We start from the raw sequence: 23,850 nt of genomic DNA, 5'->3' as shown, positions 1-23,850 counted from the left end.
CTGCACAGGAGATGGCTCAGTAGACCCCACATCCACAGAGGGGCTCCCCGGGCAGGGCCCTGGGTACCCCAAGGTGGGGTGCCTCGTGAGTCTGGGGAGCACCCAGTCAGAGGGGAGCAGGGGCCGAGTTGGGAACAGTGTGTGGGACAGGGCTGGGAACGTAGGACGGCTCCCCAGCCAGATGCCTGGGTGCAGAAGAGTCACCCACAGGATAATGAATGCTTGGACCCGGATTCAGAGCACCTGCGTTCACTCAGCCATCACCCCCTGCCTGCCAGGTCCCGGGGACAGACAGAGTGGCCTGTCGGGGGTCCTCTGTAGTGCTGGGTGGGATCAGGATGGGGACAGGCCAATGACCAGAGACAGGATGTGATGAGAAGTCACTTGGCGGGGGTGGGGCTACCTCAGAGGAGTGGTCAGAGAAGGAAGGCCCAGCTGTGCAAAGGCCCTGGGGCAGGATTGAGCTGGGCGAGCTTGGGACCAGCGAGGTGGCCAGTGTGTGCCAAGTGAGGGGCTGAGTCCGGATTCACCGTCCCCTCCCTGAGGTGGTGGCACGGGGTTGCCACCCTGTGTCGCCTCTTGGGTCGTGCCTACTGTGTGCATCAGTCACAGAGCCCAGGTGCCCTGGGGAGGAGGCACAAGGCCCTGCCCCCAAGTCACACTGCTGCATGAGAGCTGTAGGGGATTGCCTCGTGGAGCCTCTGTTTTTGCATCTGTAAAATGGGGACATAAGACCCGTCTCACAAAGCCTCAGGGAGAATTAAATGGGATCGAGGTGCTGAGCCAGCCCTGGACACATGGGGAAAAACAGGCCCTGCCCCCAGGGGGTGCACATGTGGTGTGGGGGCTTTAACCCAACAACCCCCTGGGTTTCCTGGAGGGCTGCCTGGAGGAGGTGGCTTTTAAGAGTTCCGTAACTGGCTCAAAGGCTGGGCGGGAGGATCACAGGTGGACGAAGCACGATGGGCCTGTTTCTGACCCGGGTGGCCCTCCTGTCGCTCCGAGTGGTGCAGGGAATAAGGGAGGAAGCAGGTTGCCGGAGGGAAGCGATGTGACTGGGTGCTGAGAGTGGATCTCAGGGTGTGTGTGGGGGGGCCCAGGCCTCAGGAGGAGGGGACCAGCACGAGCAAAGACAGTGAGGGAGAGGATAGCAGGACTCGCATGATGCTGGGAAACCATGGTGATCGCTGGCTCGGGCCACCCAGAGGGGCTGGATCACCCGGAGGGGGCAAGGGGTGGGTTAGGGCAGACGGTGAGGGCACAGGTGTGTTGCAGGAATGGGCCTCGGGCTAGGACTACGGGGTAGACTGGAGGGGCAGCACCCACAGCCGGATGGACTGTCCCCCCGAGTGCACCCCCCGAGCCAGGAGAGCACTGGATCCCACTTTCTTGGGGTCCTGCAGGGGACATGGGGAGCCTAAGGTATTTCCTGCCCATCAGCTCACCCTGAAGACCCTGGCCATCCACCGGCCCCTTGTGCGCATGGTCCCCACCCCCTCCTGCCCTCCTCCTGCAGTGGCGTGAGGCCCAGGCCAAGTCCCGGTGTTCTCCACTCGGCCTCAGGCAGCCCTCAGCTAGCCTCAGGGGGCCTTGAACCAGGCACTCCACCGTCCGGCCTTGGTTCCCTCAGCCATGCAAAGGGCATCTCGGGAACATCCCCGGGTCTTTTGGTTTATGAACTGCAGAGCTGAGACTTGAATGTGGGGCTTTGGCCCCAACACCAAGGCCATTGCCCAAGGCACAGCACCTCCCCCAGAAGGCTGTTTCACACACACACACACACACACACACACACACACACGCAACCACACTGCTCATCAGCACGCACACATTGGAGCTTTATGTACGCTCCCCCACCCCCTGGGTGAGGTGCTGAGCCAGCCCTGGACACATGGGGGAAGACAGGCCCTGCCCCAGGGAGTGCACATGGGGCTTTAACCCAACAACCCCACTGGGTCTCCTGGAGGGCTGCCTGGAGGAGGTGGCTTTTAAGAGTGAGGGCAGTGATTCCCCACAGGCCCTGGGTTCGGGCAGAACCTGAGAAGTCAGTATCCAGAGTGAGGGAGGGGCTGCCACGGTGCCAAGGCGGGACCTCGGGCCCTTTCTCATTGCCCATCCTGCCCCCCCTGCCCCGCCCCCAGCCCCTTGCCACCAGGCCTCTCACAGCCTCTCTAAAGGCCCTTCTTGGGGGGAGATTCCCAGACAGGCCCCTTGGAAGAGCTGAAATACCCCATATAAATAATTGATGCTAGATTTCTTAAATTAAATTTTAATACATTCTTATTAATTTTAGACAAACTCCCCGGCAGGTCATTCCCTGTGAATGATGGAGGCAACTGGAGACGTGAAGGATGTCCCCAGCCTGTGGGTGGGAGAGGCCTCGGGGGCCGGGGCCCCGGCCAGCTGGGTGGGCTCCGCTCCGTGTGCTCTCCCTCCCGCAGGAGGGGGCCGCTGCCCTGGGCGGCACAGAGCAGTGCTGTGCGCTCACTGCCGGGGTGCGGGCGGGGGCTTGTTATTATCATTGTGATGATGATGATGATGATGGTTGCCATTCTGCTGACTGTGGAGTTTCATTCCTCAATCATGGGTCTCAGGACAGGGCTCCCCTCCTTTGCTGCCTGCTCCCAACCCCAAGAACTTCAGCCAGGGCTGATGCATGAGTGAGGATCCCTCCCTGGGGGAGAAAGGAGCCCTTGAACTTGGTTTGGGCCTGAACTTGGTTGGGGCTGACTCGGGATCCGTCGGCTCCTCCCACCCTGCGTGCTGGCTAGGGGGAGGCCAGGCCCGCTGGGCGCCGTGGGGGGGGCTGGAGAAGGGACAGGACTCCTTCCGGGAACTCAACCTGAAGGGAAGCGGCAGGCGGACACAGGCCATGGTGCTGTGGCATCTAGGCATGCCTTTCCCGTGTTTCTGGCGCTCCTGCTGCACGCTGGGACCCGGGGAGCTGAGCATGGTGATGTGGACATGGGGCAGGTGGGTCTGGGGGGCTGGGGAGCCTGGGGGGCTGGGGGGCTGGGGGCCTGGGGGCCTGGTGGGCCTGGGGGGCCTGGGGGCCTGGGGGCCTGGGGCCTAGGGGGCCTGGAGGGTCTGGGGGTCTGGTGGACCTGGGGGGCAGGGGGGCCTGGGGGAATGGGGGGCTGGGGAGCCTGGGGGCCTGGAGGGTCTGGGGGGCTGGTGGGCCTGGGGGACAGGGGGCCTGGGGGAATGGGGGGCCTGGGGTGCAGGGGGGCCTGGGGGAATGGGGGGCCTGGGGGAATGGGGGGGCTTGGGGCCTGGGGGGATGGGGGACCTGGGGGAATGGGGGGCTGGGGAGCCTGGGGGCCTGGGGGGCTGGGGAGGGGTGGGCTGAGCACCAGCACTGTGTGGGGGCATGCACACGGAGAGGGTCCCGGCTCTCCATCCCAGACAACTTTCAGAGGGTGGCACACTGCCTCCGGCTGCCGGCCAGGGGCCCCTCGTGGGTCCTGTGTCTCTGATTGCCCCCCAGCCCAGCCCAGCCCCTTGGCAGCCCGCGGGGCCCACGGGCAGCAGAGAGCTTTGTCCACTCTCCCTTGCTCCCCACCACAGCTGGCAGGTGAGGAAACTGAGGCCCGGGAGTCCGGGAAGGCCTGCCTGGGCCCCCTGGGGGCGGGTGGGTGGCCCATCCTGGCCGAGGCCCGGGGCCCAGCTCCCCGCTCGGCGCTGACAGCCGCTGCGCCCTCCCTCGGCGGGGCGGCGGGCGGCGGGGGAGGCGGCGGGCCCGGGCCGGAGGAGCGCGCTCCCGGCGGGCGGACGCGGCGCAGGGGCCGGGATGGGCAGCGATCAGCCCTCCCAGGTGCGCCGCGCGGACCCCGGGCGCAGCCCCCGGCCCCTCTCGGTGCCAGCCATGGCGCGGGGAGCCGGGGGGAAGCCCCCGGGAGCGGCCTCTCCCGAGTGATGGAGAGCCGGCCCCGCGCCCCCCGCCTGGCGCAGGAAGTGCGATCCCGCCCGGGCCGCTCGCCCACGGCCACCGGCGGGCACCGCCGCCCCGCGCGGAGGGGCTGCCCGGCGGCGGCGGGGGTGCGTGGGGAGGGTCCCCCAAGCCGCCCGCCCGCGGGTCTGCGCCAGTCCTGCAGGGAGCCCCGCGGGTGAGTCGGCCGCGCAATGGTTAACCCCCGGGGCCGGGAGGGGCGGGCCAGGCCCGGAGCCTCCGCATCGGGGGGCAGCGGGGGCCCGGGTGCAGGGATCGGGGTCCCCAGGGCCATCCCCCGCTCGGATCCTGCGAGCGCCGGGCGCTGCAGTCCGGGATGGCTCCCAGTTTGCGGACCGGGACGCTGTTCCCGGCGGGATGCTGAGCTGCGGGCTCGGGATGGGAGGAGCGCGGGGCCGGGAGGGTTAACGGGCGGGCGGGGCGGGGGGTGGGGGGATGCGAGCGAGCGGCGGGGGCCGCGGCCACTTTATCTGAACGGGTCCGACTTGGATCCCCCATCTCTCCGCCGAGCTCGGGAGCGCTCCGGGTCGCACCATGCCGCCGCGGAGGGTGCGACCCCGGGTCCCCGGGCCGGCGCCCCGGAGCGCCCGGGGGCCGGACCTCCGCGCCGGGTAGCACGGCGGCCCAGCGGGGAGCACCTGTTACTCGGCGGGCGCCCCGCGCGCCCTCGGAGTCCCCGGCGCCGCAGCCGGTAAGGACGGACCGGGCCGGGGGCGCACGGGCCGGGCTTCCCGCCCGCCGAGCGAGCCGCGCGCGCGGTGCCCCTCCGCCGCGCCCGCCGGTGCCCGCGGCGCCCGGTGCCCCCGGCGGGCCAGGGGCGCACGCCGCCCGCGCTGACCTCTCTCTGGTTCCCCGCAGGCCTCGGCCGCAGACATGGACAAACTCCGGTGAGTGGGCGCGGGCCGGGGGGGGGGGGCGGTAGGTGGGGGGGGCCGGGGCCGGAGCGCTCCCCGGGGCGCCCGCAGGCCGGGGCGCGGGGCAGTGCGTGTGCGCGGGGCGAGGACACGGGGCGCCCCGCGGGGGGCTGCTCGGCGGGACCCGGGCCGCTGCGGCGGGGAGGCGGGGTGCGCCCCCGGGCCTGGCGGCCTCCGCGGCCCCGCGCGCCCCACCCGCATCCTGCATGGTCCCCCGGGACCCCGGGCTCCCGCTCCCGCCGGGACACGCGGGTCCCGGCGCCGGCGGGCCCCCCACGCCACGCGGACAGCTGCCCGGGTCTCAGCGTTTAAGTTTACGCCCTGTGGGGACGGGGTCAGGGACGAAGGACGGAGCCCTCGCCGCTGACCGCGGCAGTCGAGGCTTGGAGCCATTTTGGGGGGGTCCCGCGACGGCCGCGGCGCCCGGGTAGCGCCCCGTTAGCGTCCCCGCCGCCGCCGCCGCCGCCGCCGCGGGCGCTAACTTGGAGCCGCGCGCTCCCCGCTCCCTCCCGGCCGCCGCGGCCGCGGGACCAGCCGCTCTGCATATTCATGACTTCCTCCGAGCCTCCGGGCACCGGACCCCCCACAGGGGAGCAGCCCTCCTGCGTTTTCCTTCCGGAGCCCGAGCCACGGCGCCGTGTGGGCAGCTGACCCAGCTCCGGCCACCGGGCTTCAGCGCCATCAGCCCGGCTGGGGGGGCCGGGGGTCGTCCCCCTCCCCCCCGAGGCCAGATGGGCATCCCTGGAGGAGACGTTTAGTACCCGGTGCCCCCCATTCCCAAGGGGCAGGGACCCCGGAGAGCCCGGGCTCGTGCCAGGGCGGGTCTCTGGGTCTGTGGGCAGAGGGGCCAGGGCTCCCAGGTGACTGTGGGTGACGGGGGACAGGTGGTGGCACGCAGAGGACCCCGACTGGACAGAGACCAGGGCCATCTCCTGGCCGGGAGCTGGAGTGCAACACGGCCCCCCCCTCCCGCCCCCACCTTCCTCCGGGGGTCCCCGGAGCCGGGACCCACTCGTCCTGGGCTGGGAGGAGGGTCCCTCTGTGAGGTCGGAAGCCTGATTGGTGTCTGTCAGACAGGTCCATCCTGTCTTGGCCAAGGTCCAGCCGGGCTCGTGAAGCCCCGTCATCCACATCCCTGGCTATGGGTAGAAAGAGGAGCTCAAGCCAGGGATCTTCCAGGTACCCCACATTGGCTGTCATCTCACCAACCCCCCCACCACCACCACCAGGGCTGGGGTCCATATGGGGAAAGGGACCGCTGGGACTTGAGCAAAAGATAGCATCCATTGGACACCGGGGGCGGGGGGCGGTGCGGCGGGGGGCGGCGGGGGGGGGGGCAGCGGGCGGTGCCCAGCATGGCTGCTGTAGCCTGGGGGCGGGGGGGCTAGGGTTCTCTCTCTCTCCCTCCCTCTCCATGCCCATCCAAGGCTCTTGAGCACCCACCCTTGCTTTCTGGGTAACAGGAACAGAGACATAGCCCAGCCTCAGTTTCCCCATCTGTAAAGCAGTTGTCCTAATCACCGCGGCCCCCCCCCCCATGCAGGACGGTCGGGAGGATGACGAGAGCTCCTGTGCAAACACCCCCTCCCCGGGACCTGGCAGCCCCCCTCCGCGGCCTCCCCCGCCCCCGCCCCCGCCCCCCGCAGCAGAGGTTCGCTGGGGGCATCAGAACCGCAGGACGGGGGCTCCCCGGGCAGGAGAGGCATTGGTGGTCCCTTGAGGGCATCCTGGAGGGTCCCGTGCCTCCGCCCCCAGACCGCGGTTTCTGTAGATCCTGGCTGGGACTGGGGTCTGCATGGAGGGGGCAGGTGCTTTGCAAAGGGGCTAATGCCATCGGGACCCTTGGTAGCCCCCTCTGTGGGCAGGGACACAGCTGGGCTCTCCTGCCCCAGCCCCTCAGCCCAGACCCCCTGACTGCCGCTCCCCACCCCACCCCGGACTCCCCCCCTCGGAGCCCCAGAGAAGCTGCCATCTTCATGCAGCTCTGCCTTTTGCTCATTCAAAGAGCGTTTACTGAACCCTCCCAGGAGCGGGGCGGGGGCGGGGGGGGGGAAGAGAGGGGTGGGTGGCTGGGGCAAAGGGCCTGCCCTCTCCATTCAGACCCCAGTTCTGGCCGGCCATCTCCAGAAACCGCAGCCCAGGGGCGGGAGGCAGACCCGGGCATGGGACCCTCCAGGGTCCCTTCAGCTAGACCCTTTTGCCCCTCACGCCCAGCTGGGCTCATTCCGGCCCCCCCCCTCTGTGAACCACGGTCCCCCTGAGACACAGAAAGACCCAGGCGAGCCCTCCAGAGCGGGGACACGGTCTGGTCCACACACCCTCCCCGGGGACCCGGGCTGGGGACTCTGGCTTGTGAATCAAGGCGGGCTTCCTGGCAGCAAGGACACTTGAGCCCAGAATTGAAGGAAGCATAGGAGTTTGCGAGGACAGACAGGATGGGGCTCCCAAGAGGAGCGAAGATGTGTTCCGGGAGACAGGGGAGGGGGAGGGGCGGTCCCCAGGGCACCCCTTGCCCCCTGCGGCATCCTTTGCCCACCCCATGGCAGCCACAGGCTGGGTCTGGCTTCCATCTCTCCAGTCCCGGGACCTTGCAAGGGCTAGCACACAGTAGGCTCCTCCAGGTCTGGCCACCTGTGCTCCAGCCCAGCGGTCACCAACCTTTCGGACCTCACGGGAGTGGTCCGGGCGGACCACCGGCTGGCGACCGCGGCTCTAGCCACAGCCCGCTCCCTGCCCCTCCCTCCCTCCCTCCCTCAGCTCCCCTTCCTCAGGCGGCTGGAGAACTCCTCCAGCGCCACTCCTGTATTTGCAGATATTAGCAAGTCCCAGCCGCCAGCTGCGCCCCTAATCCCCAAGTTAATCCCCTCCTCTGCACAGGGTCCCTCTGCCCCCCCCCCGCCCCCTTCCCCCGTGGCCACCGTCTCTGCTCCCTGCCCTCGGGGCACGCCCCTCCCTCTGCGGGAGCGCAGTCCCCTCCTGTGTCCTGGAGGAGAGCGGTCCACCCACTCAGAATGTGTGCGGCGGACCCAGAACCGTTCCCCCCACGAATCCTCCCCCGGCCCCCAACACGGAATTTCCCCGAAGTTGTGCACTGTGATAGGCTCCCAGAAAAAGCCACCAAGACCCGTGAGGTTTGGGGTGATCACCCCCCCCCCCCCCCCCCGCCAGGGGTTAAGAGGACCGCTGCCAGCCTCCCAGACCCTGCCCTCGTCCCGCCCCCTCCAGCGCCCGAGGTCCCAGGCGCCCTCGCTCCCGTGTTACCCGTCCTGTCTTCTCCCCGGTCCGGCCACCTAGGAGAGGCCACCCGCCCGGGATAGTTTCCCCAGCCTGGACCGGCCTTCCCACCGCGGTATTCAGGCACTTCCCCCCCCCCCCACCCCCCAAATGTCTCATTCGCAAGCGCCCTCGGTGATGCGGGGCGCTGCTGTTGATGGCTGCCTTGGGGAGCGGCGTGTGTGAGTGGAGTCATTTCATTGTATTTATTCATCGATGGGTGTCCGGGCAGCTTCCAGCCCGCACCATTGAGAATGAAGCTCCCGTCCAGGTGGTCTGGGGAACACAGATCTGGGGCGTACCCCAGGGCAGAACGGTGGGGGCACAGGGCATCTTTAGGCGATAAGGCCACACTCTCCCCGGTGCTCCTGCCCGCCCCCCTCTCAGCAGCACCCGGAGCTCCTGCCTCCCAAAGCTTGGCACTGCCAGGCAGGGCTGGCGGCGGCGGCGGGAGGCGCACTTGCCTGGGTTGCTGCCGTTTGGGCTCTGCCATTTGCCCACCCGGCTGCCCCATTGATCTGCTGGAGCTCCCCCAGCTAGCCCTTGTCAATGACCCGGCTGGCAGATGCACCTCCTGCTGTTTGCTTGCTTCTCACTCTTTAAATGGTCCTCTGATGAACAGAAGTTATTTTTACTTCTGTTGAATGTTTTAGGCTTTTACTTTTTTTTCCCCCCTCCCTCCTCATCCAAGGATACATTCATTGATTTTTAGGGAGAGGACACGGTAGAGAGAGAGGCAAAACACTGAGCCTCTGCCTCCCGCATGCACCCAAACCGGGGATCAAACCCGCAACCTCAGTATCGACATTGATTTTTTGTGCATAGTTTGAGACTGGGCCCCTTTTTTTTCCTTTTTTCTTTTTCTTTCTTTTCTTTTTCTTTTTCTTTCTTTCTTTTTCTTTTTTATTTCCTTTTTTTTTTTTTTTTTTTTTTTTTTTGCACATGAATACTATTCCTGCCCATACTCTGATTCATAAGACTGATATTTGTTGTGGTCCGGCCCAGGCCAGATGCTGTTCTCCATGCTGGAGGTCCTACAGGGACGCCCGGCTGATGTCCTAGAGAGAGTCCACGGGTTGTCAGGTCACCTTACACATGTGAAGTCACACTGGCCTCAGGCCCATGACGGAGCCTCCAGCCCCCGGCCTCCCTGCTGCCCCTCACACCCTTCAGACAGGCCCCTGCCCCAGGGCCCTTGCTGGTGCCATCCCTTCTGCCCGGAATATTCCCCACAGCTCACACGGCCCGCCGCCTCTCTCCTCGTCTGTCTCCGTGTCACCGAGGGGGCTCTGCGACCACTCAGCTGTTCACAACGCTAACCCCCGCCCCACCCCCTCCTTCCCTGACACACCGGTCCCCAGTGGACACATGAATTATTTACTTCTTTTTTTTCTTTTCTTTCTTTTTTTTCTTTCTTTTTCTTTTTTTTTTCTTTTTCTTTTTTTTTCTTTCTTTGTGTGTGTGTGTGTGTGTGTGTGTGTGTGTTTTCTTTTTCCCTCTATTTTTTTTCTCTTATTTTCTTTTTACCAACCCTTGTGTTGAGGCCCGACTTTCAGTGGATCGCAATGAGGAAGCAGCTCCGCTCTGTACAAAACCCCGACCCAGAAGCATCTACAAATGGGGAGGGGGCGGCCCCCTTTCCGCTGCACCCCCTCCATTTACCTTTAGTATCTGTCTCCCTCAGAACACCGGACCACGATAATCGCCAATGCTTAGAATTGGCAGATAGTAGGTGCTTTTTTTTTTTCTCATGAATTTTTTTTTTTTTTTTTAATTTTTTTCCCCCTGGATGGTTTGACTCAGTGATTAGAGCATAGGATTGTGGACTGAAGGGTCTTGGGTTTGATTCCAGTCAAGGGCACATGCCCAGGTTGCAGGCTCGATTCCCAATAGGGGGTGTGCAGGAGGCAGCCGATCGAAGATTTTCTCTCATTATTGGTATTCCTCTCTCCTCTCTCCCTTCCTCCCTGAAATCAATAAAAATCTATTTTAAAAAATAAAAATAAAAAATGAAATTCTTTTGGTCTTTTTTCTTTTCATTAGTTCTGTTTCTGTGTTTTGTTTTGGGGTTTTTGGGTTTTTTTGTTCATTTGATTCTTTTGCAGGAAATGCTTTTGACTGAGACTGAGCTGTGGCAAATGGGGAGGAAGGAGAAAGTGGGGTACACCTCTCCCACTCCTCACGCCGCCCCAGAGGGATCTGCCCACTCTGCCCGCAACAGGGGGACGTGGGAGCACTTATGCCCCCGCCCCTCCCTCGGCCCTTGGCGCTCAGGGAGTAGTGGGTTGTTGTTTATTTTTTTTTGTTGTTTTTTTGTTTGTTTGTTTTGTTTTTTGTGTTTTTTTTTTTTTTAATCAACCACTGAGGAGTCCAGAGAGCTGTGAGAGCCTCCAGTGGACGGACTGGCTTCAGCCCTCCACCGCTTACCTCCGGCACCGGAGCCTCCTCAGGCCAGGCCCTCCCTCCCTCTGTGGTCCTTCAAGGCTTTCTGCCCCCCCCCCTTTTTTTTATTTAAGTTTGTGGGTTTTTTTATTTTTGGTTTTGTTTTTTGTTTTTGTTTTTGTTTTTTGCAATAGGAAGGGAAAGGGAGAGAGAAACATCAATATGAGAGTGATCCATTGATGGCCTACCTCCTGCACGCCCCCCACCAAGGATTGAGCCTGCAACCTGGACATGTGCCCTCACTGGGAACCAAATTGGCAGCCTTTCGATGCACAGGGCAATGCCCACGCAGCTGAGCCACACAAGCCAAGGCATTCTCTGCCTCATTTCTAAACATGATCCTCACGGAAGAAGGTTTCCGGACTAATTCTCACCGAGGTGTGAATGACTGCCTCACTTTGAATTTTTTTGTTTTTTGTTTTGTTTGTTTGTTTGTTTTCCTTTGGGAGCTAAGGCATTTACAAAGGGACCCCAGTCATGGGCCCTTCTCTCTTACCTTTTTCTGCTCTCACCTGGGCATTGTCACGTCCATCCACGGCCAGCTGAGTGTCGCTTGGTGTCCTGTCCCTGAGGGGCCATCAGGCACTGGCGTCAGGGCACCCCCAGGGTCTGTCTTGATGGAGTCGCTGCCTCCTGAGACAGGAGGGTGGCGAAGGGGCACGTTTGGGAGACACAGATGCTTGCTGGGTGGCTGCAGCAGAACCCGGTGCCAGGTCTCCTGGGCTCCTCAGCCCGGGGTGCTCTGCTGGGCCCGGCTTGTGCCTCTGTGACCCCCACCCTGGCGGGGGGGGCCAGGGGCTCAGTCAATGCCTTTTTCTTTTCTTTTTTTTTTTTTTTACTTAAATTTTTTTCTCTTTTTTTCATTAGTTCTGTTTCTGTATTTATTTGTTGTTGTTCATTCAATTTTTTTTTTTTTTTTTTTTTTTTTTTTTTTTTTTTTTTTTTGCAGTAAATGCGTTTGAATGAGACTGAATGGTGGCAAATGGTACAGCTTTTCCCCATTCCTGAGGGGGGTCCTAGTCCCGGCTCCGGCGCTCACTAGCCAGGTGCCCTTGATAAAGCCTTTCCCTCCCTCCCCCGAACCCCCCCCCCCAGACCACACGTCCCGTCTGGATGTCTGGACCCTGCAGCCCCCGCCAGGCCCGGGGTGAGGCTGCAGCGAGGACACCGGTGCTCTCTGGAGGCGAAGGGGAATGAGCTCAGGGGAAGCTTGCCAGGAGTGCCCCTCTGGCCTTAGGTTACAGATGGGGAAACTGAGGCCCGGAAAGGCAGCCTCCTTCAGGCCCCCGGCTGAGGCCAAGACCCAGCGCCATACCTCCAGTCCTTCCCTTCCAGGCTCATTTCACCCTCAGGACTGTCTCCTGTGGCTGTGGGGGGTGAGGGGTGGGGGCCGAGGCACCCTGGGGAGGCTGGGGCCCGGAGGGAGCGGGGTGGGGCACCCCACCCCACACTCCGCAGTGTCGCGGACGAGCCCCCCGCAGTCCTGATTTCCTTTACGATCCCCCGAATTCCTGAAAGCAGGCCCTCCCACCGATCCAATTACAGAGCGGGCTGTTTGCCGCGGTGAGCGGCTGGCTGGCGGGGAGGTCACATTAGAGAAGCCAGCGTGGGCTCCGATCACAACCGGAGCGGCAGCCCCTTCTCACCCGGGCTCAGGGCAGGGGTGTGGGTGCAGGGAGCTTAATTTGGGGGCCCTGCAGGCCAGTCCCCCCACCCCACGGACAGCCCCTGGACACCGGGAGTGCAGGGCAGGGACGGCCTGGGAGGGGTCCAGGGCCAGCTGTGCATAATCCCGCCTTCTAGCCCCCCCGCCTCCCCCCCCTAGTCTAGACTATCCTAGGGCGTCACGGCTTCTTTGGGTCTGGCCAGGAAAACAAAACCAAGCCCCAGAGCCGCAGCAACCAGAGGCAGGAAACGGTGGCGAGGGGAGTGCGGGGGGGCGGGGGGGGGGAGTGCGAGGGCGGGGGCGGGAGTGCGGGGGGGGGGGGGGTGTCAGCGGCCTGCAGCAGCCAGCGGCCGGCCCGGGTGCTGTCCCCAGGAGCCTCAGTTTGCTCATCTGTGAAATGCACTCACTCATGTGTTTCTTCTCTGTTTTGTTTGTGGTTTGGGGAGCTTTTTTTTTTTTTTTTTTTTAAGAGACAGAACCATCGATTTGCTGTCCCACTTGTTTATGCATTCCTTGGTTACTTCCTGCATGTTCCCTGACCCGGGATCGAACCTGCAACCTTGGGTATCTGAGCCAGGGGCCAGGGCTCCTTTTCATTCATCCAGCACATGCTTATTGGGCTCTCCTGCATGCCAGGCTCGGGGAAGACCTCACCCAGAAAGCTGCACTTGAACGTGGAATGAGGGAGCAGACGGGCAGCCACGGGGACGGCTGGGGACGGGGGTGCGAAGGGGGGAGCAGGGCTGCAGCCACCTGGTCAGACGAGGCAGCATGAAGCGTCACCTGCGGCCCCTCAGTCTCCTGAACCCAGAGCAGCCGAAGGGCCATGCCCCCCAGGGCCGTGGGGAGGGGCGGGGGGAGGACCGACGGGTCAGGGGCGAGTAGAGTCTGGGCAGACCTTCCGTCTGAAGAGAATCTGCACCCCTTCTCACCTCCACACACCCTGCCCTCCGCCCACCCACCCACCCAGGCCAGAGGCAGAGGGGTGAGAAGGGGGCCCAGGGAGGGTGCAGTGGGTCTGCCCTGGACCCCTAACACTGGCCAGGTCCCACAGCCTCCAGGACACATCCCTCCCACCCCATTTCCATCGCCACCCTCCATGACCTACCCACATTAGCCTCTCACCTTGTCCCAGCAGAGGTGGGGGCTGGGCCACTCTCTCCTCCATTCTCCTCGCCTCCTCCGTCTCTGAGCAGTGGGGGGCGGGGTCCGCAGTGAGCGGGGACCCCAGAGTTCGGGGACCTGCCCCGGCGGGACCACGGTCCTCAGGGAGCTCTGAAGGCCGGCCGGAGGGTGGCAGTGCCCCCACCACCTTGCACAGGCGCCCACGGGCCAGGTCTCGCGATGTGCGCCCAGGGTGGGCGGCCCGGCGTGCCCCCCCGCTCTGAGCAGCTCTGTCCTCTTCACCCACAGGGTGCGCAGCCCCTGGGTGCCCTCATGCCTCGGGCAGTCCTGCACGCTGCAGGGCCGACGGGCCAGGTCCTCGCCCTCGATCTGGGACAGGTAACAGCCTGTGGTCTCCCCGGGGCCCTGGAGTGGCTGCATCCGTCCCCGCAGACACGGTGCCTTGTCTGCGTCCACCTCCCGCCCCCTCCCCCCAAAAACCAGGTGGGGAGGCCCAGAGAGGGTAGGGCACAGGCATCAGCACACCCCACTGCTCCTCCCGGTGCCCACGGTGGGAGGTGAGGCCCCGGGCCCCCGAGTCAGGCCCCCTCCCCTCCCAAGAGCCCTCTGTAGTCTCCAACCTCTGAGTGGCCCGAGGGGGCTCCTGGTGGAAGCAGGAGAGGGTGCTCCCTGTGCCCAGTGAACGTATCATGGCGCCTACCCACCCCCACCCCCTCCACACACACCCAGCGCACCCCCCTCTCCCCCCTCAGCCCCCCCGGCCCTGCACACCTCGTCAGGTCAGGTCAGATCCTGCTGGAACTCCCCAGACTCAGGGAAGCGAGGGGACCCCACCAGGCCCCACCGGGAAGGGTGCCCTGATGGGGGGCCTGGCCCTGGCTGGACCCCCTCCCCCTCCCTGTGCATCCAAGAGTCTGTTTTCAGGTGCCAGGGCCCAGAGCCAACTCCCAGGAGGACGCAGAGCTGCCGAGGCCTGGGCTGAGCCACCCCCCACGGGCCCAGCGGCCTGGAGGCCCCACTTGCTCTCGGGGGGCCTGCCTCTGGCGTCATCTCTCGGTGGTTCTAAGGCCCCGGCCCCGGGGCGGTTGGTGCAGGGACCGCGGCGGCAGCCCTGCTCCCCGCGGTGGGGGCATGCCCCCCTGCTTTACTGGCGTGAGGCAGGCTGGGGTCAGACAGAGCTCCGGGTCCTGCCTGGGAAGGGAGGGCCGTTTCTGGGCCAGACCAAGAGGGGCGTTATGCAAAGCTTCCCGGAGCTTCGCCCCGGGATTGGGTGACGGGCTGTGAGTGGCGAGGGGCAGGAGGGGGTCCCCAGACCTGCCACGGTCTGACGGGGGACTGTGGGAGCCCCAGCCGTGACCTTCCCAGAGCAGAGAAGGTCAGGGATGACACATGAGTGTGAGGCGAGGCCTGTGTTTGCTCTGAGGCAGGGTCCTGGGGGGCAGGCAGGCAGGGGGGCTGCGGTGGGGGCGGAGGGCCAGGGCTGGCCGTGCTACCAAGTCTAGGACCGGCCGGGGTGCAGCTTGGAGCGGTCTGGGTGTCAGGGGCTCAGGAAGGTGGGGAGAAGCAGCATTTGAGGGTTGGTGGGTCAGCTGGGAAGCCGTCCAGAGGCCAGGGGTAAACTGAGGCTCAGAAGAGCAGGCTCCGTGAAGCTGGTTGCCTGGAGCGTGAGTAGGAAGGCGGTCTGGGCCCAGGGTCCCCTCGGGTGGTCCCGGCTCTGCCCAGAGCCCCCCTCACAGCTCTGTCATCTTCCCACACTTGCCTCATTGGCGTTGGCGAACCTGTTCCCTCTTCACCGCGTCTCCCGAGGCTGCAGACTCCGTGGGGCGGGAGCGGTGTTTATCTCGCTCGCCGCTGGGCAGTGGGACGGAAGGACAGGAGGTGACGTAGGAGATGCAGTAGGGGAGACGGGAGGGAAGGCGTTGGAGAGGCAGTTGGGCTGCGGCGGCGGCGGCGGCAGGAGTGGGCATCATGCAGGTGGGTAGAGGCCCAGTTGTGCTTGTGGGTAGGTAGGCAGCCAGGGCTGGGGAGGAGAGGCGGCTGGCCGGGAGAGGCAGGGAGAGGGCCGCGGTGGGCAGGGGGAAGGGGGGGCACTGGGCCCCCGGGATGGGGCAGGGCTGCCGCGAGGGGCCCGGAGAGCTGGGATTGCAGGTCTGGAAGAGGCAGGGTGCGTAGGCGGACGGGTGACGTCCGGGGGTGGGGCCCCGGGGGTGAGAGGGGGAGGGGGTGTGAGGCATGGGTACCTACACAGAGAGGAGGGTTCATTTCTGTCTGGTCTGTCTCCTGAGCGCCAGGCACAGCTTCCTGGGGTCTTAGCGGGCCTCCTTTTCTCTGGGAAAGCAGAGCCTCAGACGAGGCCCTAGAAGGCTTTCCGGATGAGGGGGGAGGTAAGTGTCGCCCGGTGACCTTGTGCCGGGTGCAGCTGGGCGCCGGGGTGGGCACGGCACCCCCTGGCACCCTCTCCCTTGCCGGAGACCGCGGAGACGGCCTGTTTGGGGCCACGCAGCCAGTTCGGGGGAGGAAGGCTTGGTCTAGGCAAGGCGCTGCCGGCTCTGGGCGTCCGGGTCCCCGCCGGACGCCGCGGAGCAGCAGCGGGGGGGACCCCGGCGAGCCGTGCCGCCCGGAGGTGGGCATCGGAAGGCGGGCGGTGGGTGCCGGCGGGCGCGCTCCGATCCAGGGTTCTCGAGCCGCCGCAGCCCCTGCCAACAGGTGCCTCCGCGCCGACTTTCTTCCCACGACGGCGGCGGCGGCGGCGGCGGCGCGGGTGCCGCCAGGGGCTCGGGGGCTGCCGGGGCCGGGCCGGCTCCGGGGTCCCCGACCCCCCGTGCCGCCCGCCCGCCCGCCGGGGAGAGAGAGGGCGCGGGCGGAGGCGCCGGCGCGGGGGTGCGCGCGCGCGGGTCAGGGCCGCCGGGGCGCACCCCGGGGCGCCCGCTCAGCGCCGCGGCCGCCGCTGCCGTGTCTTTGCAGCGTGCTGCAAGAGCAAAAGAGCGAGCTGCGCAAGCGGCTGACCTACACCACGAACCGGCTGCAGAGGCTCGAGAGCGAGTTCGGCTCCACGCGCAGCTACCTGGAGGTGGAGCTGAGGCGCGCACAGGAGGAGCTCGAGAAGGTCACTTTGAAGCTGCGCAGGTCAGGGTACGGGACGGGCAGGGCAGGGCGGGTCCGGGGCGGCCCGGGCGGGCTCGCAGGTCGGCGGCGGCGGCGGCGGCGCGCGCCGGAGCGCTGCCCCCGGAGCCTCTGGAAGACGGGGAGCCCGGGGTCCGGCGAGGGTAAGCTCTGTTTTTTCCAAAGTCTGCTTGGCCCGGAGAGCTACTGAGCCAGCAGCATCTGAACCGGGGTCCTGGCCACCGCCAGGGACAGGCTCCTTCCCGGCTCCCCATCCCCATCCCGCTCCCCGTCTGTCTCCGCTCCCCGTCCCCGTCCCCGCTCCCCCATCCCCGACTCCGTCCCCGCATCCCCGCACCCTGTCTGTCTCCGCTCCCTTTCCCCGTCCCCGCTCCCTCCTCCGCTCACACTGACAGCAGCACGACCGTGACTCCGAAACACACGCAAAGAGAATGCAAACTTTGCTGATGGCCGTTTCTTTTGGTTTTGTATTTTAATGTTTTTTTAAAATTGATTTTGAGGAAAAGAGAGAGAGAGAGGGAGAGAGAGGGAGGGAGGGAGGGATGGAGGGAGGAGGCACAGAACACCCGATCTCTGCGCAGCACTGGCCCCCGCAGTCAGGTTCCTGCGGGGGGACCAGGGGACCGTGTCCTGTCACAGCGCTCCCCCAGCGCCCACCGCACGGTCTTCTCTTCCCAGCACCTGCGCTGGGACGGAGCCCCTCTCCAGGGTGTGAAATGCGCGTCCGCGGGCTCTGAGTGGGGACCTGCAGAGACTCTGAATAGCAGGCCGTCCCTCTCTCTCCAGGGGTCCTGGCCCCTCGCCTCCGATGACTTAGCTCTAATCGCATGTTTTCCGCTGCGCGGGGAGGGGCAGTTAGGCGGGGCAGGGCCGTGGTGCCGCAGGGGGCCTTTGTCCAGCCTGGGGGGACTGGGAGGGCCAGACGAGGCGCCGAAGCGGCTTCTATTGCGTCCTGTTCCAGGATTCAGACGAACTACATGTCGCTGCAGCGGATCAACCAGGAGCTAGAGCAAAAGCTGAACTCCTTGGTGAGGGCCACCGCTCCCAGCAGCCCTTCCCCCGGTCTCCGGCTCTGCGGGGCCCTGCCAGCCTCGCTGCCATCCCCGCGCCCAGGCAGAAGCTGAGTCACGAGCCTTACTGCCTGAAACACACACGCCTCCTTGGGGCTGGGTCTGTCCCACCCTTTGTGCACTGAATGGAGGGTGCTCGCTCTCGGGAAAGCGAGGGGCGGGGTTCGGACCCCTTGGGCTCCAGGAACAGGTGTGAGCGCCTGACCTGGAGGGGTGTAGCAGGGTGTGGGGGAGAGGGCATGACTGGGGACAGTGACCCCAGCTCAGCAGAGGCCCGGAGATGCAGGGATGGGAGGACAGAGCATGAACTCAGGCCCTGAGGGAGCACGGGGACCCGGCCCTCTGACTGTGGCGGGGGGAAGCGGGGGACGACCCTCCTGGACACACACACACACACACACACACACACACACAGTCTGCAGTGACAGGCAGTGCCGCCTTCCCTCTGTCGATTGGGCTGGCATGACCTGGGTTGGAGAGTTAGACAGGCTATGTGGGCCCCCTGGTGGGGCTGGTGGGTTCTGGTCCCCCCCTAACCCCCCTCAAAGGGAGGACTTTCCTTTCCGTCTAGTTTGGTTATAAGGTTCTTTAGTTTTTAAAAACCAGAAATGGGTGTTCAGTGCCTGCCTGCCGGCCCGCCTGCCTCCCAGGTGCTGCAGAGCCGTGGCCGCGGCGGGCTGGCTCTGCCCGGCCCTTTCCTCCCTCAGCCTTGGCTTCTCAGGCTGTTGGATGAGATGGGTCTGGCTTCGTGCTGAGCGCAAGACATCCTCGCTCAGCCCTCACCCCAGGTCCCAGGAGGCCGGGCTTGCTCACCTGAGGTCCGGAGGAGAAACCGAGGCTCAGGGAGGCCCTCTGGCTTGTCGGTGGCAGAGTAGACCTTGAACCTGGGGTGGTCTGTGCTCTTACCCCTGCGTTCCGGGCCCCCCCCAACACCTGGTCACACAAGAGGCCTAAGGGAACAAGTGAGCGTGAGCCCCAGGCCCTGGCTGACCGCCTCCTTCCACCGCCCTCGTCCTGACCTAGGGCAAACACTATGACGAAGAGAAACGAGCTCTGTCTCATGAGATTCTCGCTCTCAACAACCACCTCCTGGACGCCAGGTTGACCATCGACAAACTCTTAGAGGACAACGTGAGTGTGGGCTTGTTCTGGCCCTGCGGGGCGCAGGCTCAGGTTTGAGGGGCAGGCGCAGGGCACAGGGGCAGGCGGGCGGGGCCTCCAGGAGTGCCCGGGAGCCGGGAAGGACAGGGCTGCCTCACCAGACACCCTGCCGAGGGAGGAGGCAGGAACACTGGGGCACAGTTTCCCATTCAGGTCAGGGCTTCCCAGCTCCAGGGTTAGGGCATGGCCATTCTCAGCTGGCATTCTGGCCACATGCCCACCCATGGGATTCCTCAAGAGATGGGCCTGGCCGCCCTCCATGGATCCCTGGCCGCTGAGCATGCATCCACTAATTAGTGTCCGCTCCCCGCCAGAACCTCCCGAGCTGAGGATGCTGTGTGAACACACAGGCAAAAAAATCCCCTGCCCACGTGAGTTTACATCCGCGTGGGGCAGACAGACGGCAAACAGGAGAAACTCTGTAGTGTGTACGGAGTGCTAAATGCTGCTGAAAAAAATCAAGCAGGGGCAGGGGCTGGGGAGTTGCCAGTTGCAGGGTGAGCCAGTTTCAGTAGGATGCTTCTGGAAGAGGCTGCTGCCCAGCCCGGAAGGGGGCGAGGAAGCTCGCGGGTGGCTGGCTGAAAGAAGGTCGGAGACAGACCGGAGTGGGGGTCTGAGGTCAGGAAGATAATGGGAGGCCACCTCCTAGCGGCTCCGATAGGGACCTGGGTTTTATCCTGGAGGTTCCTGAGCAGAGGAGTAACCTGAGTGGATGTCCCACGTTTCCTGGGCTCACACGGCCGCCCCGCTGAGAACACGCTGTAGGGATGAGGGTGGGAGCAGGGAGAGCCAGGCGCAGGGCGGGGAGGGGCTGTGGTGACGATCCAGGCGAAATCCGCGGAGGCAGCCGGGAGGTAGGCAGAAGGGCTCGGTGCTGGTGCTGCTGTGAAGATGGAAAGCAGCAGCAGGATTGACAGAGATGGAGATCTCGGATGCGCTGTGACAGGAGATGGGTCCTGTCATTTCCTATTGGGGCATCTGGGGAGGGAGGGAGGGAGGGAGGGAATAGCTGGAGAGGAGCAGGGGCTGGCTTCTGCGGTCACATCAGTGGCAGCGCTGTGACGGGTCAGCCTTCGGGGCGGAGGTCAGCATCCTGTGGCGTTGGCACCGCAGACAGGCCGAGGTACCCCAGGAGGGCATCCGATGAGGAGGGCAGGCCCAGCACAGGGTGCTTCTCAGGTCTGCAACGGACTCAGCGGGCAGGCCAGGCGGTGCCCACAGCCCTCTGATGCCAGGGGCAGCCTGTCCGGGCCTCACAGTGGGGCCAGTTCTCAGCCCTCAGTCAGCTGTGCCCTTCCCAGGAGGCCCAAGCAGGCGAGAAGGCTGGAGACCCAGGTGCCCTCCACTGTGCAGCCGCGCTGGGGCACCGGCGTCAGCACAGAGGGGCACCAGAGGGGGGGGGGGGAGAGCAGCCATGGCGACCCTGCCTTCAACAGCTTGCCTGAGCTGCGGGCACCCAGTGCTGATGAAGATGGGCCCGTCAGCGGACCCCAGACTCCTCAGTGCCCAGGCCCTCACCGTGGACGGTGCCTGGGCTGGGGTGGGAATAAAAGGCCCAGCCACAGGCCCATGCAAGGGAGATTTTCCGAAGACAAACCAAACCCCCTGATTCCTACTGTTTGCATCTGTTTTCAGCCCAGGAAGCTGAGCAGGCAGGTCCCCACCTGGACCTGGGGTCACACAGCCCCTGCTGCCCACTCGCCCAGCCCTGCAGCCACCCCCGTCAGGCCACACTCTGAGAACAGGGTGTGAGGGGGAGTCAGGGGCGTGGCAGGGCTGCAGGCGTGGGCCTGGCATTGCGGTGCTGCCTCTCCACCGAGTTCTCTGCTGGGCCTCCCGGAGGTCCGGGGCCATGCGGACCCTTCTCCCGCTGCCCCCACCTGGCGAGGCTCCCACCCGCGGCAGCACCCCTCCGTGCACCAGCAGCTCCCTTTCTGCAGGCGACGGCGAGAGGCCCAGGATGGTCCTTGTCCTGCGAGCTGCTCCTGGGCTCTGCCCGCCGCTTTCTGGTCAGGGCAGCGGGGCAAGCCTGGGCCGACACCTCTTTTGTCTTTTAGGAGCTTTATAGGAAGGACTGCAACCTAGCGGCCCAGCTGCTGCAATGCCGGGAGACCTTCGACAGGGTCCAAAAGGTGTCTGAGGTAACGTGAGCGCCACCCCGCCAGGGGCCGCCCCCGGGGCCACCCCCAGCACACCTCCTCACCAGCCTGCGCATCCTCCTCGGTGCCCTTGCCCGTTCCAAGGCCCTAGCCACTGAGCGACCCTCTGCGAGCCTGGCAGGAGCCCTGCGGTTTGGTATGGGCACAATTGCTGACAGTTTCAGAGATGAGAGACCCGGCTGCACATGGAAGTGACTCAGCCAAGGCCACAGGGCTCTCTGATGCCAGAGTCAGGCTGGTGCAGGGCCCGCCCACCCTGGCCGGGCTGCCCCTCCCCTTCACCCAGGCCTCTGTCCTTGTCCCCTCTCCCTGGGCCTGGGCCACGCCTGAGACACTCACAAAACAGGTCAAACAGTAGCGGGACGTGCCCGCAGGCACCAGGCGCTGTGCCACCCCCTCTGAGCGCCTGGCCCTCCATCTTGGTTGCATGCGTTTCTGAGTCTGTCTTGAGCAGCAGCGCTGCACGCAGCAGGGAGAAGCAAGTCAGCCCCTCGGTGGGAGGAAATGTGGGGGAGGGAACTGTGACCCGAGAGGAGCCCGGTGAGACCCTGAGACCCTGGTTCCAGCCGGCTGGGGGCCGAGGTGCCCAGGGGTACTCGGGCGAATGCAGGAGCGCCCGGGCCCCGGCTCCAGCTGGTGCCACGTGAGGGCCCAGGGCAGGTCCCTCCGGGTTCCTCTGCCTGAGTGTGGGTCCTAGGCTGACGGGCCCCCTGCCCGCCCCCTCCCCGTTCCAGCTGCCCGTGGAGTTTCAGGAGCGCCTGAGCCTCCACTTGGAGAAGCATGGCTGCAGCCTGCCCACCTCGCAGTACCGCTCGGGCAGCGTGCCACTCTGCGTGATTGCCAAGGTGCTGGAGAAGCCCGAGCCCAGCAGCGTGTCCTCCCCCATGTCCCTGTCGGTCTCGGTGTCTGAGGCCTCCACCCGAGACCTGGCCTTCCGCGAGGGCATGCCCAAGTCGAGCCTGCTGCCCCCCTACAAGGAGGACACCTACTGCAGCGACTCCGCCCTCTTCTGCCTGGAGGAGTCCCGGCGTGAGCGTGACCGGCGGCCCAGCGTGGACGCCGTGGCCAGCAGCATGAGCTTCCTGCAGACCCAGAATTCCACCGACAGCGCCGCCGGGGAGGAGGAGGCCGGGGCTGCGGCCGCCTATCCCGAGGCCTACCGAGAGGCCTACCCAGAGGAATACCGGCGCCAGGCCTACCAGGCTGAGGGCTATCAGGGTGAGGCCTACCGGGGCGAGGCCTACCAGGGCGAGGCCTACCGGGGCGAGGCCTACCGGGGCGAGGCCTACCGGGGCAAATCTTACCAAGATGAGGCCTACCGGGGCAAATCCTACCAGGCTGAGGCCTACAGGGGCAAATCTTACCAAGATGAGGCCTACCGGGGCAAATCCTACCAGGATGAGGCCTACCAGGGCAAATCCTACCAGGATGAGGCCTACCGGGGTGAATCTTTCCAAGATGAGGCCTACCGGGGCAAATCCTACCAGGACGAGGCCTACCGGGGCAAGTCCTATCAGGATGAGGCCTACCGGGGTGAATCCTTCCCAGGCTTCACCACCTCACTGCCCACATCCAGCTCCTACTCGAGCTTCAGCGTCACCTCGGAGGAGAGGGAGCGCGGCGAGGCCAGCACGCTGACCGCCTCGCAGCGGGCCGCCTACCTGGGAGGCTGCGACCAGCTCTTCCAGCGCCCGCAGCCCCCCACCTACCAGAGCAGCCGGCCCTATGCCAAGGCCTCCACGGCCCTGCTGCAAACCCCGGTGCCCCCCGAGTACGAGCTCGAGACCACCTTCCCGAGCTACCAGGCCGAGCCCTTCAGCCAGCAGGCCGTCCCCAAGACCTCGGCGGCGTCACACCTGTGGGGCCAGCGGGCCAAGTCCCCGGCCTCCCGGCTGCCCAAGGGAGAGGCGCGCAGCCGGCGCGACCAGTGGCGCCCGGTGCACATGGAGGATCTCGGGGCCCACGCCTTCCCGGCCCCCTCGAAGCGGCCCGCGCCCCGCAGCTCCTCTCAGCGCTACTATTCGAGAGGCACCTCGGCCAACCTGCCCCCTCGCCGCTCCGGCCCCCTGTACGCCAACTACAAGGCCAACAACCTCGGGGAGGACAGCTTCTCCCACGGCCACCAGGCCGAGTCCTGCTTCCTCGGGGCTCACGGCTCTGCCAAGCCGATGCCTGGCTACCCAGCCAGCGAAGACGAGGGAGAGAGGGAGAGGCCCCTGGGCCAGCTGAGCGGGGTGGCCAGCCCCGAGCCCGATAGCCTCTTTGGCTCCAGAGAGTCCTTCGAGCCCAGCTCCATGGAGGGTTCCCCTGAAATGCATCGCGCGGCCCGCCGGAACCCCCAGGCAGCCCTCCCCCGGAGCCGGAGCGCCGGCGGCCTCAGCCGCAAGGACAGCCTCACCAAGGCCCAGCTCTACGGCACCCTGCTCAACTAAATGCTGCCCGCAGGCCGAGGCCGAGGCCGAGGCGGGGCCCCCCCGCCCACTGTGCGCCCCAGGACGCTGCCCCACCCGTCTCCAGTCTCTTCTCTCTTGAGCCCTGTCCACAATGAACAATGACTTCTCGCCCACGTATGTGGGGTGACTGCTCACCCATGCATGTGGGGTGACTGCTCGCCCATGTATGTGGGGTGGCTTCTCGCCCATGTATGTGGGGTGACTACTTGCCCATGTATGTGGGGTGGCTTCTTGGCCCATGTATGTGGGATGACTTCTCGCCCATGTATGTGGGATGACTTCTCACCCATGCATGTGGGGTGGCTTCTCGCCCATGTATGTGGGATGGCTTCTCGCCCATGTATGTGGGGTGGCTTCTCACCCATGTATGTGGGATGACTTCTCGCCCATGTATGTGGGGTGACTGCTCGCCCACGATGAATGTGGGATGGCTTCTCGCCCATGTATGTGGGATGGCTTCTCGCCCATGTATGTGGGATGACTTCTCGCCCATGTATGTGGGGTGACTGCTCGCC

General features: G+C 65.2%; 1 protein-coding gene across 14 annotated transcripts in view; it reads left to right on the top strand.

Annotated features, from left to right (window-relative positions):
- BEGAIN (brain enriched guanylate kinase associated) overlaps positions 1-23,314 on the top strand; it is a gene marked incomplete at its 3' end in the record, with an annotated part of 36,740 nt that extends 13,426 nt beyond the window's left edge. The window contains exons 1-9 of one of the 14 annotated variants that reach the window (XM_084886101.1): positions 4,036-4,106; positions 4,808-4,836; positions 5,941-6,042; positions 13,658-13,747; positions 16,334-16,501; positions 17,454-17,520; positions 18,586-18,693; positions 20,781-20,864; positions 21,617-23,314. In XM_084886101.1, the coding sequence (XP_084742227.1) occupies positions 4,823-4,836; positions 5,941-6,042; positions 13,658-13,747; positions 16,334-16,501; positions 17,454-17,520; positions 18,586-18,693; positions 20,781-20,864; positions 21,617-23,314 (2,331 nt within the window). In that variant the 5' untranslated portion in view covers positions 4,036-4,106; positions 4,808-4,822. Of the gene's footprint in view, positions 1-4,035; positions 4,107-4,502; positions 4,641-4,807; positions 4,837-5,936; positions 6,043-13,657; positions 13,748-15,635; positions 15,754-16,333; positions 16,502-17,453; positions 17,521-18,585; positions 18,694-20,780; positions 20,865-21,616 lie in introns of those variants that run through there. The other 13 variants (XM_084886098.1, XM_084886105.1, XM_084886102.1 and 10 more) reach the window with 13 other exon arrangements.
- Positions 23,315-23,850: the final 536 nt, after the last annotated feature.

Source organism: Pipistrellus hanaki (genome assembly GCF_964339955.1).
Source record: "Pipistrellus hanaki genome assembly, chromosome: 1".
Lineage (NCBI taxonomy): Eukaryota > Metazoa > Chordata > Mammalia > Chiroptera > Vespertilionidae > Pipistrellus > Pipistrellus hanaki.
This window is presented reverse-complemented; position numbering and strand designations above follow the sequence as displayed.